Source organism: Cervus canadensis, chromosome X (assembly GCF_019320065.1).
Source record: "Cervus canadensis isolate Bull #8, Minnesota chromosome X, ASM1932006v1, whole genome shotgun sequence".
Taxonomy (NCBI): domain Eukaryota; kingdom Metazoa; phylum Chordata; class Mammalia; order Artiodactyla; family Cervidae; genus Cervus; species Cervus canadensis.
This window is the reverse complement of record NC_057419.1, coordinates 113247538-113265795: the sequence shown is the minus strand read 5'-3', so window position 1 is coordinate 113265795 and position 18258 is coordinate 113247538. Positions and strand designations below refer to the sequence as shown.

General features: G+C 38.5%; 1 protein-coding gene across 1 annotated transcript in view; it reads left to right on the top strand.

The window, feature by feature from the left end:
* Positions 1-18258, top strand: part of ADGRG4 (adhesion G protein-coupled receptor G4) — a 107092-nt gene that overhangs the window by 43813 nt on the left and 45021 nt on the right. The window contains 7 exon segments of the mRNA XM_043459825.1: positions 964-1028; positions 3304-3342; positions 4557-4610; positions 6218-6381; positions 7381-7513; positions 9257-9375; positions 18186-18258. Coding sequence (XP_043315760.1) covers positions 964-1028; positions 3304-3342; positions 4557-4610; positions 6218-6381; positions 7381-7513; positions 9257-9375; positions 18186-18258 — 647 coding nt within the window.

Below are 18258 nucleotides of genomic sequence, written 5' to 3'. Positions count from 1 at the left end.
GGTACCAACTTGCACCCTCACCAACAGTAACTGGTGATGTCTGTTTCCCCTCTCTCCCCATCAGCATTTATTTTCAAGTATATACGACATGATTATAAGTGCTTGAAAATGGGTTGGTGTATTCATCCACCAGGCCTGCTATAACAAAACATGATGCACTAGGTGGTCTAAATGACAGACTTTTTTTTCTTTTTCTTTTTAATTGAGGTATAGTTGATTTATGATACTGTGCCAGTTTCACACATACAGGAAAACGATTAAATTATGTACATGTTATTTTATAGACATAGTTTTGGAGGTTGGAAGTCTAAGATCAAGGTGCTGGCAAGGTCGGTTTCTGGTGAGGCCTCTGTCCTTGGCTTCTCACTGTGTCCTCACACATGGCCTTTTCTGTGTGTGTGCACACAGAGAGATCTCTAGTGTCTCTTCCTCTTCTCAATAAGGACACTAGTCCTATCAGATTAGGGCTCCACCCTATGACCTCATTTAGCCTTAAGTACCTTCTTAAAGGCTTCCCTGGTGGCTCAGATGGTAAAGAATTCACCTGCAATGCAGGAGACCCAGGTTCAATCCTTGGGTCAGGAAGATCCCCTGGAGAAGGGAATGGCAACCCACTCGTGTTGTTGCCTGGAGAATTCCATGGACAGAAGAGCCTGGTAGGCTACAGTCCATGGGGTCACAAAGAGTCAGACACGACTGAGCGACTAACACTCTGCACTTTCTCTACCTTCTCAAAGTTCTTATCTCCAAATACAGTCACATTAGTGGGTTGGAGCTTCATCATGAATCTTGCAGGGACGCAGTTCATCCCATACCAATAGGTAAAATGTAAATAAAAAAGCTGAGTGGAGCAGATGGAAATGTTAAACTAACTGAAATAATAAATTCACCTTAAAGATCACAGCATCTCAGGTAACTTTGCTGGGTTAGAGTACTAAAACAAATATGTTTTATCTTTTACAGTTGAATTCTATATTTCAGGACAGTGAATTTGTTCTTGCTAACCTGGCTGTTCAAATTAAAAACAGGTATGTGAATGTCATCTGCTGTGTGTCTGTTCCTATCTGGAAGGTATATCCTTGGTTTTTGTTTGAGACTGCTGCATTTTGAGTTGCATCTTCCCTTCTGACTGTAGGTTCTCTTCGGATTGATAAAGAGGTTTGTATTATTACTGTAAGGTATAAAGTCAATGAGAGAACAAAACAGAAAAAAATAAATAGGGGAAGTAGTGGAATTAGACTCAGTTACCCCTAAAGCCTCTTTTAGCTTTAAAATGCTATGATTCTGCGACTTAGGGGAAAAAAATCATGTCTTAAAGGGATGAAAGTTTAGGGATGGCCATTGTATGAGGATTGACAAGGCCTTTTATTTTTGGATAATGCACTTTCAAGAATGACAAATTCTAATGGAACTTGCAATGTTTCAAGTGAGGAATGGTAGCTAGTACCAGAATTGCCTGGGGCACAGATTTGGAGAGGTGATTGCAGTGAAATTGGCAGGTGCTGAGTACTATCCAGAAGACCATAACAAAGTTAACTGGTCATCTGAGAAACATTTTCTCTGCTCTTGTCCTGCACATAGACTAGTCCTCTGTTAAAGGAAAATCCCAAAGACTCCCTTTGAAAAATAAGCGTGGTTCTAGTACACCATGGTTAGCTGATTTTTTAAAAAACACTGCCTGTCTTCCATACACTGGGATTTTTGTTTCTTTTGCATGTTCAAACATAAATGGGTTCAAGAAAGTTCACAGAAAGTAATGGAAGTAAATCAATGATAGGTTATTAAAAGAAAATTGGAACTGTCTAAAGTATACACCATTCTTTCAAAGAACTATGTTTATGATTTTTCTTTATTACGGAGGTAATATGTGGTCAATGTAAAAACTTAGAGCTTTAGAGAAATGTATGACATGGACAGCAAAAATCTCCAGAAAGCTGCCTTTCCCCACCTACTTTAAGAACTCTGGTTGATGACTTATTTTATATATTTCTCTAGATTTGTTGTCATGGGTTTACTAAGAGAATGGGATCACATTCTACATACTGTTTTACAACTTTCTTTTCTTGCCTTAAAATACATCATGTATATCCTTTCCAGCTAATACTTACAGATGTAGTTTATTTGTTTTGATGACTGCATAGAATTCTTTTGTATGGGTGTGCTGTGGTGTATTTATCCAATTACCTCGTGATGGACATTTGATTTTCTTCACCTTTGTATATATATTTTTATACACCCCTGCTGATACTATTATGGAACAGATTCCTAGAAGTAGGATCACTGAGTCAAAGGCTTACCACCATTTTGGTATGCAAATAATGACCCAGCTCTTTTAAAGTGTCTCCTTAGAAAAGGGAACCCCTCTTACACTGTTGGTGGGAATGCAAACTAGTACAGCCACTATGGAGAACAGTGTGGAGATTCCTTAAAAAACTGGAAATAGAACTGCCATATGACCCAGCAATCCCACTCCTGGGCACACACACCGAGGAAACCAGATCTGAAAGAGACACATGTTCATCGCAGCACTGTTTATAATAGCCAGGACATGGAAGCAACCTAGATGCCCATCAACAGACGAATGGATAAGAAAGTTATGGTACATATACACAATGGAATATTACTCTGCAGTTAAAAAGAATACATTTGAATCAGTTCTAATGAGATGGATGAAACTGGAGCCCATTATACAGAGTGAAGTAAGCCAGAAAGATAAACACCAATACAGTATACTAACACATATATATGGAATTTAAAAAGATGGTAACGATAACCCTATATGCAGGACAGAAAAAGAGACACAGATGTATAGAACAGACTTTTGGACTCTGTGGGAGAAGGCGAGGGTGGGATGATCTGAGAGAATAGCTTTGAAACATGTATATTATCAAGTGTGAAACAGATCGCCAGCCCAGGTTGGATGCATGAGACAAGTGCTCAGGGCTGGTGCACTGGGAAGACCCAGAGGGATGGGATGGGGAGGGAGGTGGGAGGGGGGATCGAGATGGGGAACACATGTAAATCCATGGCTGATTCATGTCAATGTATGGCAAAAACCACTACAATATTATAAAGTAATTAGCCCCCGACTAATAAAAATAAATGAAAAAAAATAAATTGACATCATCAAAAAATAATAATAAAATAAAATAAAGTGTCTCCTTAGAGCCCTAGTATTATCCAAATTTCAAGCAGGGGGATTCTACCATTCTACCTCACAGTTGTCTTTCTCCTGAACTTGTTCTCTCATGTATTTGGTACTGTAGTTTATTTTCCTATAATTTTCTGGTGATTTTGGTACAGAGACATTACTGGGGAAGAAATAACCATGAACCAATTTGTAAGTATTTTTTCAAAACAAATCTACTTGTAACCCACCCTATACCTGATTATATATGGGTAAATAGCTCTTCCATTCAAGTGCATATTATCAGGCAAGATTCAGCTGTAATAATTGAGGGGCAAATTACATTACTTTCTTTGGGATCTGCACAAGAATCCACTAAGAAAACCAATCTCTGCTTTTCTGAACTGTCTATGTGGTAATTTTTTGAGGCACATTTTGGGATCTATGGGAGTATGGAATGATTTGAGGATTGCAAATGATAAATGGAATTTCTTGTTTGTAGGCATCTGGCAAAGAAACTTGTTTTTTCCAAGAGTGACACAATTATTTGCAAAATGGACATTCACGTAATAAATCCACTCTTGTGTAGAATTCAAGTCAATGTGACAAAACTATCTCCCATTATTTGTTCCAGTGCCTTAAAGCTTTACAATGTTAGATTCTGAAAGAATTAGTATGCACCAAGGTTTTAAGTTATTTAAATCTGAGATAAATATTTTGACTACACAAAATACAGTCAAGCCTACAGTGCATTCCAAATTATCTGCCATCACTTAGAATACTATCTGTAAATACCTGAGTCAGAATGTAAAAATTGAAAACAGTATACATAATGTGACATAACTAAAATTCCTCTCAAATAATAGGTGTAAAAGCCTTTTGGTGGTAATGTGGCCCCCAGAGTCAGGCTGCCTGAGTTAGAATCCCTGCTTTTCCACTTTCTGATTATGAGACCTTGGGCAACTTAATTAAACTCCCTGTACCTCAGTTTCCTCATCTGTAAAATGGAGATGATAATATGACCATTCCTCACAGGGATGTTGGAAAGATGGAATGGAATAACCCACATAGAGTGCTTAGTATAGGACGTAGAGCATGGTAATGTTTAATTTGTCATCACCATGTTTGGATCCAGAGCCTGAAGGCTTTGATTCTGCTGCCAGTTCTGTGACCTGTCAGCTGTGGGATACTGGGCATATCATTTAAGTTCTCTGAGACTAGAAAATGGGGTGACACATCTGTGCATTATCCACTCTACAGTGTTGGTGGCAGGACTAAATGCATCGATGTTTTGTGGGTGATTTGTAGATGGCAATGGGTTACATAGATATAAAGTATAATTATGAGTGTAGTTGTTAACAATAGGCCTGTAGTCAATTGTGACATTTGTTTAAAGGTTTCAGTGACTATGTACTTTTCTTTTGCGCTATTTGAAACAGAGAGAAGGGCAAGGACTGGCTACAATTTCCCACATACCATACAGGTAGGAGCTGAGTTTATTCAGAGCTGGTACATTTACTTTTAATTTTCTTTCATTTAATTCTGTATGTGTAGACTGTTGGTCGGAATTGTCAGAGGGAGATCAAAGTACCTGCTGGTTATTTTGCAGATGCTGTAATTGGGCTCTTGCCTACAAGAAATAAGTTGCTTCAGTTGGTCACAGCACAGCCTAGCAGCCTGCCTGCTGCCTCTTTGTAGTGAAGAGAAAATGGGGTCCAAAGTGGTCATAATTCAGGGATAGGGCAATAAAGTGTTGTCATCAAAAAACTCCACGAAATACTGAGCAGGGAAATTGCAAAACAACCTGGAAAGCAGCCTCAGTCTTGTTCAGGCTCGTGGTCCAGGTCCTCCTGGAACACTGGCTATTATTGTTGTTCTGCCTGATGCAACCCAAGAAGGACATATAGACCTAGGGGGGAGGGATAGGGGTCGGTGGAAGGGAGATTCAGGAGGGAAGGAGTGTATGTATACATGCAGCTGATTAACCTTGTTGGACAGCAGAAACTTACACAACACTGTAAAGCAATTATATTCCAATTTAAAAAAGAAAGGAAAAAAAGGACGTATAACAACAGAAGGCTCATGGGAAGGTTATTAAAATATTCAGGGTGTGAGAAGATGAAAGCTGTAAAGAGACTGGCTACCAGTGGAATGGGTAGTATGAACAAGGACTTCACTAAATATGGATCAGCAGTAGGCATGGGGCGGGCGTGGCTTCGATTGGACATAGAGAGAAATTCTGAGTAAACACAGGCACATCTGACTTTTAAGAGCTGATAGGAAATATAAGAAAGTATTCCTCCAAATGATGGATCTACAAACAGAAATGGAGAAAAAGCATAGGTAAACTTGTGAGTCTGAAATGTGCTTTGTAATGGAAGATAGAGATACTGAGAATGTCTGAGTACCTCACTATAGAGCTTGAAGTTAAGGGCAGCCCTGTTCTTTCACACCATATCTTTAATGGACAGAACATTCCAGAATAAGATATTAGGTCTTTGTGGCCTTGGTTAAGGCTCGGTTTCTTTATCTGCAGAATGGGGGTAACAATAGCACTACCTCATAAGGTTCTTGTGATAATATGAATTAAAACACGCAGAACAAGAGCTCTACAAACGTTGGCTACTATTATTATCATCATTATTATTTTATTATAGAAATAGGCCTTCTGCAGAATGCAGTTTTCTAGACTAATTGAGCATGTGCCTATTTGCCTTATTATTGAGGTAATGATGGATAAATTAGAGACCAGAAGAGTAAAAGGTTTTCTCTGATGCTCCATCTTCTCTATTAATTATCACAAACCCCTAGAAATTGCATAGCTAGTCAATTTCAACATAATGCAAATGTTGCTGACTGTTCTTTTAAAAATGGGTTTTGAGTTGTTTGTTTTGGATACAAGAACATTTATCAGATGATTTCAATGTGCTGTACTCCATCATTTCTGAAGATTTGCCACTTAATAGCTGTAAAATGCTTGATATTTATGGACTACTAATTAAGTCATCTGCACAGAGTTTCAGCACCGCAGGCCAAGTTGCACTCTGTGGCCATAACTGGAACATGTTTCTCTTTTGCTCTGGTTTTTAGCTGTCTTTGTCAGGTCATTATAAAGGCCAGCTCTTCCTTAGAGCCCACTAAATTGATTAGCAGGATCCAAAGTAACATACACGGCAACCTCATGCATGGAAACTTCACACAAGATCAATTGATATTATCAGTAAAGTCTGGACATGCTGCAGTGAGAAAACTAGGTAATTTGGGTGAGTGTTTTCATATGAATTAATTCCCTTTTTTTAAATAAAGTTCCGAATGTATACATAGCAAGAAACCCTGCCTTCAGAGGGGGAGAGAAACTGTCTTCAAGTTCCTTTCCACATCCTTGGTATTCATCGTGCCCTGACAGCCTTTTTACCTGGAAGAGCTTGTAAAAAAAAACCAGAGGAGTCACCGAGACCATAGACCTGCTCTGGATATTAGCAGCAGCCAGTTCATCAGTGGAGTGGGAGCACATTTTCTCTTGCTTAAATCCTCAGAGAAGGAAAGGAAGGTGTCTTATGACCTTAGAGAGGAGACTGGGATGGCTGGGCAAGGCTTTCTGACCTGCTTCTCTGGCCATCCTGATTTCTGGACTCAAACAAACCAAATGGGTGGTCAGTAAAAACGGCGACTTTCTCACAAAAACTTAGCTCAGGACACATCTCCCTTTATGTGACAACACTTGGCAGCAAAACTTTGCTTTTAGCATCAACATCAGAACAGAGCACCCTGATCTATACTACTGGTGAGGAATACATTGAATTTATTAAAACCAAGTCCAGCCCAAAGTCCATTAAGAAAGAGAAGTCAGCCTTTAATGTCTGGTCACTGCACCCCAAACTATTAACAACTGTGCTCAAAAGGAGGGCAGTCGGCAGGTGGGGACTTTCGATTTTTACTCTACATCTCTTTGTGTGGCTTGACTTTTTTCAATGCGTATGTACCATTTTAATGAAACCAAAGCAGAAAAACTGTCCTGTCAAGTGGTAGTTTTAAAGCAAAGGACCAAATGTGAGATCGGACTGGGAGCCTTATTTTAAAAAAAGACTCAATTTAATGTTATTTTCAACCTGCTTTAAATTGCCTGGTAGAAAAGTTTCCCCATTTATTTGCTGATGTTTATGTGCAGAGTAATAATGATGGGTGGTAATGGATGTTCATGAAACTTTTAAGTGCCTTTTGCCCTTTCAAATGTGCATTCATTTTCTCTGTAGAGCCCGGAAAGTGCAAAGCCGAAGAAACAGCCTCTAAATACAAAGGGACATATAAGTGGCTCTTAACCAACCCTACCGAGACAGCCCAAACTAGATGCATAAAAAATGAAGATGGAAGTGCTACTAGACTCTGGTATGCACCGGCTAAGTTCTAATTACTAGTTGGGTACACAAAGATCTGCTTAATTGGGAGCATGTTTCCAAGTCATTTGTCTGAGCACACCTCCTCCTTCCCCCTCTAGTGCCCATCTTCCTTTCTTTCACCTTTTGGGTCTACTTAAGCGTACACATGCCACATAATAACAACCCAGAAAAAATTTCAAGAAGACAAAAGAGAAAAAAAACCACCCATGATCCTACCACCTGAACACAGCTGCTTTTAGGTGGTCGTATTTTTTTCCATGCAGCCTTTTATGCCTTTTAAATTTCGTGTAGTGGTATTCACCCTTCTTATAGCAGTAATGTCATTTAACCTTTCACTCAGTGGCTTATCAAACATTTTCCATGCTTTACATTTATTGTCTTAATGACCTTTTCAAAAACCTGCCTCAAAAGCTACCTCGTTGAAGGGCCATAATAATTTACTAAATCACTCTACTATTCTTGACTTTAACATTTTCCTTTTTTCATCAGCCCCTCTTTTCTTGCTCTTTGCTAACAGTTTATGCCATTAACTTAAGTGGGCAGAGCGGAGGGACAGCAGGTTTTGACAAAACTGTAAAAGCTGTCTTTTGGAAGGTGACATCTTAGACTGAGTCCTACCTCTTCTTCCCTGCATCTAGTCACTTAGAGAGTCGTGCAGCTTTTATGGTCGCAAACAGAGCTCACATCTGCCCTTTCCTTTCTGACCCCACTGCCACTCCCTGGGTGCCTACAATTAGAGCAGTCTCCTGGCCTTCTGCCTGCTACCTCCCCACCCCCAGCTCTACTTCACACTGCTGCCAGCATCATTTTCCTGAAGTATGGCTGCCAACATGCCGATTCCCCACTCCAGTTCTATATTGCTTTAAGGATTAGGTCCAAAACCCTAAATAAAGTACTTAAGACCCTCAGGCCCTTCCCCGCCCCCTTTCTGGACTTGCATTTTTTTCTCTGCTTGTGCTATTTGCTCTCTTTGCGGGGAAGGGGCACTTTCTCCATCTCTGTTCTTTTAGAGCCCAGCTCAGCTCCAAAGTTACAAATAAGTTCTCCTTGCTTGGTGTTTCAATAGATTCAGTTTCATTTCTACAGTTTTTCCATTTCATGTTTTGCCTAATAAACGTAGTTACATTTACAATCTCAAAGCACCAAGTTGCAAGCTCCTCAAGGAGCTGTCTTGTTTGTCTGTAGTACCTACTACCAGTCCTAGAACACAGAAGACTCTCAATAAATGGGTTAGCTGATTTGCAATGAACTGGCTTGAATTGGATCGGGCATAGTGGAGGGTAGATGATGAGGGCCAATGAACCACAGCGGGGGCTATACTAACTATCTTGAGTGATTGAATATGCTGAAATAGAGACCACAATTCTAACAGAAATTTTCTCTTAAAATGAAGGTAAGAGGCAAAAGTGAGGGTAGGAGTCATGTCCAGAGGGGCAAAAATCTCTGCCTTGACTTTTGGTCTAGTGGACGTGCCCCTGCCCCATTTTGGGCTCTCTTGCCTGCCTATGCTTCCTGCATGGGAACCCTAGATTCACTTGCTCCCCAAGAGCGAAGTTTTCTTCACTGTACAAACACTGGGTTCCTACCTTTGCCATCTCAGCTAGGAAGTTGGCAGTAGGCTAAGGGGTGGCATGCCAAAGACATACCATGTTCCTTCACCATTTGCTTTCAAACTATTCTGACCTCATCTTCCAACAATGAAGATTCTATTCATCTCTCCTCTCTTTTTCAGCTCAATCAGTATCGACACTGGCAAATCTCACTGGGAAAAACCAAAGTTTAAACAATGCAAATTGCTTCAAGTGCTTCCTAATAAGATTGTGGATCTTGCTAATATTACAATAAGTGACGGTGAGACTATTCTGCACACATTAGAGAAATAATGGATCCTCAGTTAGTTTGTCTACTTGACCTAAGATCAGAGAGAGTACAGGCAAATCTCCCATAGGAAAATCTACCTGACAACAATCCAATTTCAGAAATGAGGTAGTTACTGGTGGTGAAAGTGGGAGTGGAGCGTGAGAAGTCAGAACTGTCAGTGATTTTTGTTTCATAATATTTTCTATTTTATAATGTTTGGTTAGTTATTATTTTTGTTTTATTTTAATTTTAAGAGTTTTAGTAGATAATACTTCATGTAGTTTAACATTGAAAAAATAAAAAAAGGTATGCCATGAAACCTCTCCCTCCCACAGCTGACCCCAGCCATTTAGTTAGTATCCATGGAGATATCTATGCCTCTATAAGGAAATGTGCATGTGTATGTATATTCTTCCTCCCTTTTTTTTTCTTCCTCCCTTTTTGTACACGTAGTGGAGAGTGATATACATGCTGCTCTGTACCTTGCTTCTTTCTCTTAATATTATATTGCAGAAATTATCATATTAATGTATGAAGAGCTTCCTTATTTTTTTTCACTGTGTTGTATTAACACAGATATGCCCCAATTGATTTCTTTAAACTGTTGCCTATGGATGTCCATATGGATGGACATTTAACTTAATAATTACACCTTGTTTTTTAAAAAACTGATGTAATGGACATTGTGCATGTGTCATTTTGTGCAAGTATGCTATGCTCGAAGCATAAATTCCCAAAAGTAGAATTGCTGGGTCAGTCATACTTTTTTTAAGATAAATTATTTTTATTTGCTATGCCAAAACTTTTTGAATTGATAATGCTGTACTTTACATTAGCATTTCTTTTTTCTTATTTGCTTTATTTCTTCTGGCATTTTTGAATACTTGAGTGGGTAGCCTATCCCTTCTTCAGTGGATCTGCCTGACCCAGGGATTGAACCGGGGTCTCCTGCATTACAGGTGGATTCTTTACCAACTGAGCTATCAGGGAAGCTTTAAAATTAAAGTATAGTTAATTTGGGCTTACCTGGTGGCTCAGTGGTTAAGAAGCTGCCTGCTATGCAGTAGCTGTGGGAGACGTGGGTTCGATCCCTGGATTGGGAAGATTCCCTGTAGGAGGGCATGGCAGTCCACTCTAGTATTCTTGCCTGGAGAATCCCATGGACAGAGGAGCCTGGCAGACTACAGTCCATGGGGTCACAGAGTCGGACATGTCTGAAGTGACTTAGCATGCATGCATGCATAGTTAATTTACAATGTGTTAGTTTCAAATGTACAGCAAAGTGATTCAGTTATACATGTGCATATATAAATATATATATATAAATTTTCATTCTTTTCCATTGTACGTTATTACAAAATATTGAGTATAGTTTCTTGTGCTATACAGACGGAACTTGTTGTTTATCTATTTTGTATATAGTAGTGTGTTAATCCCAAACTCCTAACTTATCCCTCCTTGCTTCCCCTTTGGTAACCATAAATTTGTTTTGTCTCTGAGTCTGTTTCTGCCTTGTAAATAAGTTCATTTCTCTCATATTTTAGATTTCACATATGAGTGATATCATATGATATTTGTCTTTGTCTGACCTACTTAGCTTAGTGTGATAACTTGTAAGTCCACCCGTGCTGCTGCTAATGGCATTATTTCGTTCTGTTTTATGGCTGAGTAATATTCCACATATATGTACCACATCTCTTTTATCCATTCATCTGTCAATGGATATTTATATTGCTTCCATGTATTGGTTATTGTAAATAGTGCTATGAACATTGGGGTGCATGGATCTTTTCAAATCAGTCATACTTTTCATGATATCAAAATGCTCTCTGTAATAGTTGCACCAACTTCTACTCCCACTTACAAGGTGTGAAAGTGCCTGTTTCTGAACATCTTCAAATCAACACAGCATGTTATCAGATTTTTGGATGTTTGTGATTTGATAAGTTAATCTCAATGTAGTTAAAAATTTTATGGAGATAGTTACATAAAATTCAGCCATGTAATGTGTATAGTTCAGTGCTTTGTAGTGTATTCACTAGATTGTGCAACCATCACCACTAATTCCAGAACATTCCAATCACTCCTAAACGAAACGCCATACATGTTAGCAATCACTCTCCATTCCCTCTTTCCCCCAGCCCAATCTACTTTCTTTCTTCTTTTAATTTAATTTTATAGTTGTAAGAACACTTTACATGAGACCTACTTTCTTGACAATTTTAAAATGTACAATGCATTACTATTGACACCTGACACAATGTTTTATAGCAGATATCTAGAACTTATTCATCTTGCTTAACTGAAAGTTTATGCCTGTTGATTAGTAACTCCCCACTTTCCTCTCCTCTAACCCCTGGTAATCACCATTTTACTCTGTGCTTCTGTGAGTTTGACTATTTTAGATTCCACATATAAGTGAGATCATGCATATTGATCTTTCTGAGTCTGGCTTATTTCACTTAGCATTATACCCTTCTGTTTCATCCATGTTGCTGCAGATGACAGGATTTCCTTCTTTTTTTAAGGCTGAATAATATTCCATTTTGTAAGTATGTATACGTATATATGTATAATAAATTTTTATTTATTCAATTACCTCTCTACAGGCTCTTAGGTTATTCTCATATATTTGCTATTGTGAATAATGCTACAATGAACAAAGAAGTGCAGATATCTCTTTGAGATAATAAGTTTATATCCTTTGGATATATACTCACAAGTGGTATTGCTGGATCATATTGTAGTTCTATGTTTAACTTTTTATTATTTTCCACAGTGGCTGCAGCAGTTTACATTTACATAAACAGTGTATAAGGGTACCCTTTTCTCCACACCCTTGCCAACACTTGTTATCTATTTATTTCTAATAATTACCATCTCATTGTGGTTTTGATTTGCATTTCCTTGATGATTAGTGCTGTTGAGCACCTTTTCACATACCATTGGCCTTTTGTATGTTTTCTTTTGAGAAGTGTCTGCTCAAGTTCTTACCCTATTTTTAAATTGGGTTCTCTGGGATTTCTTCTATTGAGTGGTCGGAGTTATTTGTATATTTTGGAAATTAACCCCTTATCAAATATATGGTTTGCAAATATTCTCTCCCTTCTGTAGGTTGTCTTTTCACTCTGTTGATTATTTCCTTTGTTGTGAGAAGCTTTTAGTTTGATGTAGTCCAACTTGCTTACTTTTGCTTTTGTCATCTGTGCTTTTGGTGTCACATCAATGAAATCATTGCCAAGATCAATATCATGAAGCTTTTATCTTATGTTTTCTTCTAGGAGTTTTAAAGTTTTAAGTCTTAAATCCACTTAGAGTTGATTTTTGCTTGTGGTATAAGGTAAAGGTCCAATTTCATTCTTTTGTATGTGGATATCCAGTTTCCCATTTGTTTAAGAGACTCTCTTCGCCCATTGTATATTCTTGACATCCTTGTTGAACGTCACTGTATATTCTTGGTATCCTTGTTGAACGTCAGTTGATATATGGATTTATTTCTGGGCTTTCTATTCTATTTCATTGATTTATATGCCTGTCTTCATACAAACTTCATACTGTTTTGATTACTGTAGCTTTTTAATATATTTTTACATCAAGGAGTACAATGCCTTTGATCTACTTTCTCAAGGTCAATTTGGCTGTTCAGAGTTTTTTTGTGGTTCCATATGAATTTTAGAATTGTTTGCTCTATCTCTGTAAAAAATGCCATTGGTTAGACCAGTTTGGTGAAGTCTGTTTCCCCTGCAGTGGATGCAGCCTTGGAGATGTACACATTTTCCTTGAGCACTACGAATGACTGTGGCTCTAGCTGCGTTCTCTCTATTTCTCTGATTTCCCCACTGAGCTTCTGGCTGGGCTGCCTCTGTTGGTGTCACAGCCAGTTGTTAACATCCTAGTTGATAGTTGATTGCTCTGTCATTTTTTACAAAACCCTAGGGTATAAATTGCTCCGCAGTTTGATCCAATTAAAGTCTGTGCCCTTGTTAGGAGAAGAGTATTCCCAATCTTTGAGCCTTTCTTCTAGCCTCCTCTGGGCAAAATATCTGTCCTATGGGGCAAGAACTTGGTGGTGGTGGTGGTGGTGAATATGCCCTTCACCAGGTACTTCACTAGGGTCTTCCTTATGCAACAGGAGTTGTGCGTGCACTTGGGCACAAGAGGGACTTACTGCTCACACTCAGCTGCTGCCACTGCCTAGTATGGATCTTCAATAGCCCAGAGTTGGAAAGGTGGGAACTGCAAACGTTCACTTGCCATCAAATCCACTCAGAATACTTCTTCCATCTCAGGGACCTGGGAGAGATGGTAAGTGCCACTCAGCTGCTTAGCCCAGTGGAACTATTCATTTGCAAGGCAGATCTGTGGAGGATGGGTGCAGTTCCTAGCTCAGATGCCATGGCCCACCACTGCACTTGACAAATTTCTGTAGATTTTCTTCAATAAATGCTTGTCAATCCGCTGTAAGATCTCCCATCAATCTCCAGAGACTTTGAATGATTATCTTAGCTAACTTTGACCAGCACCAGAGATCTCTCTTGGTGAACGGTTCCCTAAGCCTCTCCTTATTACACTATCCTGAAAGTCCTGCCTCTGCTTGTCAGTGTTTTTTAAATTATACATAAAGTTTTCCACACAGAATTTCGGTTTATGCACATCCTGTCAGGCATTGCTCTACTGCATACAGTAGTTTCCTCCTATCATGAAGAGTTAGAAATTGAGATGTAGGCATTCCAGTACCCTGCAAAAGGGCCAGGGAAGAGCCTTGAGGCAGTGAACTTCTGAGTCTTGTCTTTTTGCAGAAGACTTAAATTCGAGATTCTAGGCAAGGAATACCTAGAGGAATTAGAAAAGCAAGCACATCTCTGGTGGTTTCTCGATCTGAAATCATGAGTCAGGGCAAGAGAGAGTGTTGCAGCTTCAAGTGAGTGGGTGGCAAGATAGAAAGGTCTGTGTTTCCTGCTGGCCTCCCTCCTTTTGAGTGACACATTTTTCTTAGACATGCTAATAGAATTTTCTCTGTGGAAGAAAAAGTTAACAAACAACCATAACAACAACAAAAGCATGGCATTGGATTTGGATTTTTAGAAAATTAACTGTCAGAAGTCACTTTATTTAAAAAAAATCTGCAGAGAAACAGAAGAGTGAGAGGGTGACTATATGTATATAACTGAAAAATAAACTATCAAAGTTATTAGCTTTGGAAGAATCTTTCACCTTGCAAGGTAGAAGCTTAATGACAAATGAGTACAGTTAAGGAAAGAAAAATGCATTCACATTGAAACAATTTTTCTTTAGCTTTCAATCTTGCTGACAAGTGTGAGATATCTTGATTGGAGAAAACTCATCGCTTCCCCACTTAAATTCTCAATTCACAAAACTCCTTAATATCACAGTTAGAAAAGCCACCCTTATTTCAAAGTTCTGTAGATTCTTCTTTGTGCTGAATTTTTGTTACTTCTATGATGTTGAGGCTGCATCACTCTCTGAAGTTGGCTAGAACTTTTCACAAAATTGTCTCCTGTCTGTGTTCATTCCACCATCAGGGTAGAAGAGTATGTGATTGACATAGAATGATGTAATTCTCAGGATGTCAGGGAGAAGGCCTGCAAAGTACAGCTGCTCCAACGCCCAACACCATGGAGAAAACGGGCAAAGGCACAAATGCTGTAGTAGGAAATGATATTGAAGAACACTAGCTTTGGAATCAAGTAGGCCTGGATTAAAATCTGGGTTAGAATCTCTGTGTCTTAATTTCTTAATCTGTATAAAAGACAATATTAGTACCTACCACATAAGTTTAAGGTGATGGTGAGATGAAAAAAAATGTATGTATAGGGCCCTGCTATGGTATCTTGTCTCCAAAGTGGCCACCATCGATTCATTCCCTCCTTGTCAACTGAGAGTAGAATCAGAGCTAGCTTGTGACTGCTTAACCCAATAGAATTGGGCAGTAGTGACTGCTGCGCCATTTATGGAACTAACTTTTAAGAAGACTGGAATCTTCTCCTTCCTTTCTATTGGTACGTTCTCATCCTCTCGGAACCCAGACTCCAAAAGCCCAAACAGTGGTGTGCTGGGAAATGTTTAATGGCAAGCTCTATGGGAAAAAAGCAATAAATTTGTAGCATTTGCTGATTTCTTTGTTGTAATACTCCTCCCAAGGCTGAACACAAACTACAACATATAGCACTAAACATAAAGTTGGTAAGAGATTCATGAATACAGTAGATATAAACAATCACAAGAGCATAGATTATTAAAATGCAGTAAAATAATTAGGAAGTAATGAGTTCTGATTATCACTATTATTTGTAATACGCTTTATTTAATTGTAAGTTTCTGTAATTTAACTTTTAATAATGGCTCACAAAATTCCTGAAAATATAACAATTGGTTCTCAATAGTTGATACAAGCTGGCTCCAGTACACCATAAACCAGATCCAGTGTACCACTGAGCCTAAGCCAGCGGGAGAGGTCATGTGTAGGGAAGAGCCTCAGCTGACTCAAGGACAACAACCTCAACTGACAGTCCATGGTAGCCTCAACTGCCAGGCATGTGAGGGAGCCATCTTGGATTTCCAGTCCAGTCTAACCTTCAGATGACTCCAGTCCCACCTGTCATCTGACTGCACCTACATGAGATACTCCAAATGAGAAGTGCTCACCCTGAGGTTTATCAACACAGAGAATAATGAGAGATAACAATTAACTATTGTTTTAAGTCATTAAGTTTTGGGGTTGTTTGTTCTGCAGCAGTAGATAACTAGAACACTGGCTTATAGAAGTTGCTCAATGAATAACTGATATTATTGTTTTCATTATTGTAATTACTGGCAGATTAATTTTAACTACTTCAAGCAACGGAGGTTATTTATTCTACAGCTAATAAGGGAGGACTCCTTTTATTGCTTTTGCTTGGGAACTTAGAATTTTTACACAGTGCATGTAATATGTCTTGAATTTTGCTTAAAAACCATACAACCGCCAATGAAAAATCTGTAGTTACTTTCCACAATATGTAATAGTCTCCCATTGGCCTATTGTTTACTTTCATTTGGCCACAGCAGGGAGTGCATGAAGTGAAGTCCCATCACTGAAACGCAAAGAATAATGACCCAGGGAGGCAGCTCCCATTTACAACAAAGCCTGGACAATTTAATAAGAGCAGTAGAAACATCTGTGACTGAGCATGCTCTATTTTTCTGCCATTGCTGGACAGATTGGGGTAATGGTTAAAGAGGGACAATTGAGAGGATCTCAGTTAAGATTATTTAATTTATGTTGCTAAGAACGGACTAGAGAGAGAGACAGACAGAGATTAAAGCAAGAAATAAGAGGGAAATGGGAGAAAGAAAAAAATGGCCTTTGTAAGCTATGTTGGGGATAAAATTGTGGGGCACTTGGGGTAGGAGAGAGGGGTTTGGAGAGATGCTGCCAACTGTGGAGGATGCAGAGAGAGAGAAACAGTGAGAGAAAGAGTTGGTCATTTGTAATGTAACTTGGGTTAAGTGTGTTATGAATGTACTCTTTCTCTGGAATTTTTCTCAACAGACTGCTTTTTTCTTTTTTAAAGAAATTTCTCAAAATCATTTATTGTTGGCTTTCACATTATTTTTCAATTATTTTCCATTATATTTTGGTTATTGGACTTGAATGTGAGTGTTTTAAGCTGGGAGGGCACCACAAGGGAGCCCAGCTTCATCTCTCTCTCTCTCTCTTTAGTTGCTAAGTCGTGTCTGACTCTTGAGACGCCGTGGACTATAGCCTGTCAGGTTCCTCTGTCCATGGGATTCTCCAGACAAGAATACTGCTTCATATAGGTTATATTAAACTAAAGCGTAGTTTTGTATTTGTCTAATAAAGCTGTTTAACAGTGGGTGATGATCCCAACAAACAACTACTTTTAAAAAGCACTTATGAGACATGAGGACTTTTGAACACTGACTGGATATTTGATAATATTGAGTATTATTATAAACTTTTAAAAGATATGATATTGGTATTGTGGTTCTGACAAAGTTTTTTATTTTATTATTTTTTATTTTTATCTGGAGGATAATTGTAGTCCTTTGTTTTAGAGATGCATTCTGAAGTGTTCATGGATGAAACAATATGATGTCTGGGGGTTGCTTTAAAATAATCTGGGGTTGGGAGAAGGTAGGTGGAATTGTAGATAAAATAAGATTAGCTCTTCATTCACACTTGTTGAAGCTAGGTGATTCATGAGGTACATTGAGATTCATTATACTATTCTTTCTACTTTTGTGCATATTTAAAAATTTCCATAATAAAAAGTGAAGAAAAAAGTGGGTGAATTAATATCTATTGTTCTTACTCTCTAGAAAAACCTGAAGTGCTCTTTATTGTTATGTGGTCCATATTTGCTTTTGTTCTGCACGTTGCTGGTTCTTGACAGAACGACATAATCACCATCCTTGATTATGAAAGCATAGAGTGAGTGTGATATTTGAGTACAGATGGGATCTACTTAACTCAATCCAATACTCAAAAGTCTTAACTTAATTAGAATCTAATTGCAAGATAATCTTTAGTGACAAGAAAGGTTTCCCTAGGGGAGTATTTAAAAAAGGATTTAGTGAATAAAAATTTGACTTATGTGCTACTTTCTGGGACTCCATCAATTGTAGAAATTGAAGTCCAGTGTTTCCTTCACAAATTTTGTTAACTTGGTATATGTTTCCATTTTACCGCCTTTACTTTTTAAAGGGAAAGAAGCAGAACAGCATGGCCCAAAACTAGGTAATGCAGCAGCTTTTATATTTCAATTTTCTTTCCCCAGAAAATGTGAATGATGTTGCAGAGCACATTTAAAATTTAATCAATGAACCCCCTCTTCTGGATGAAGAAGAAAC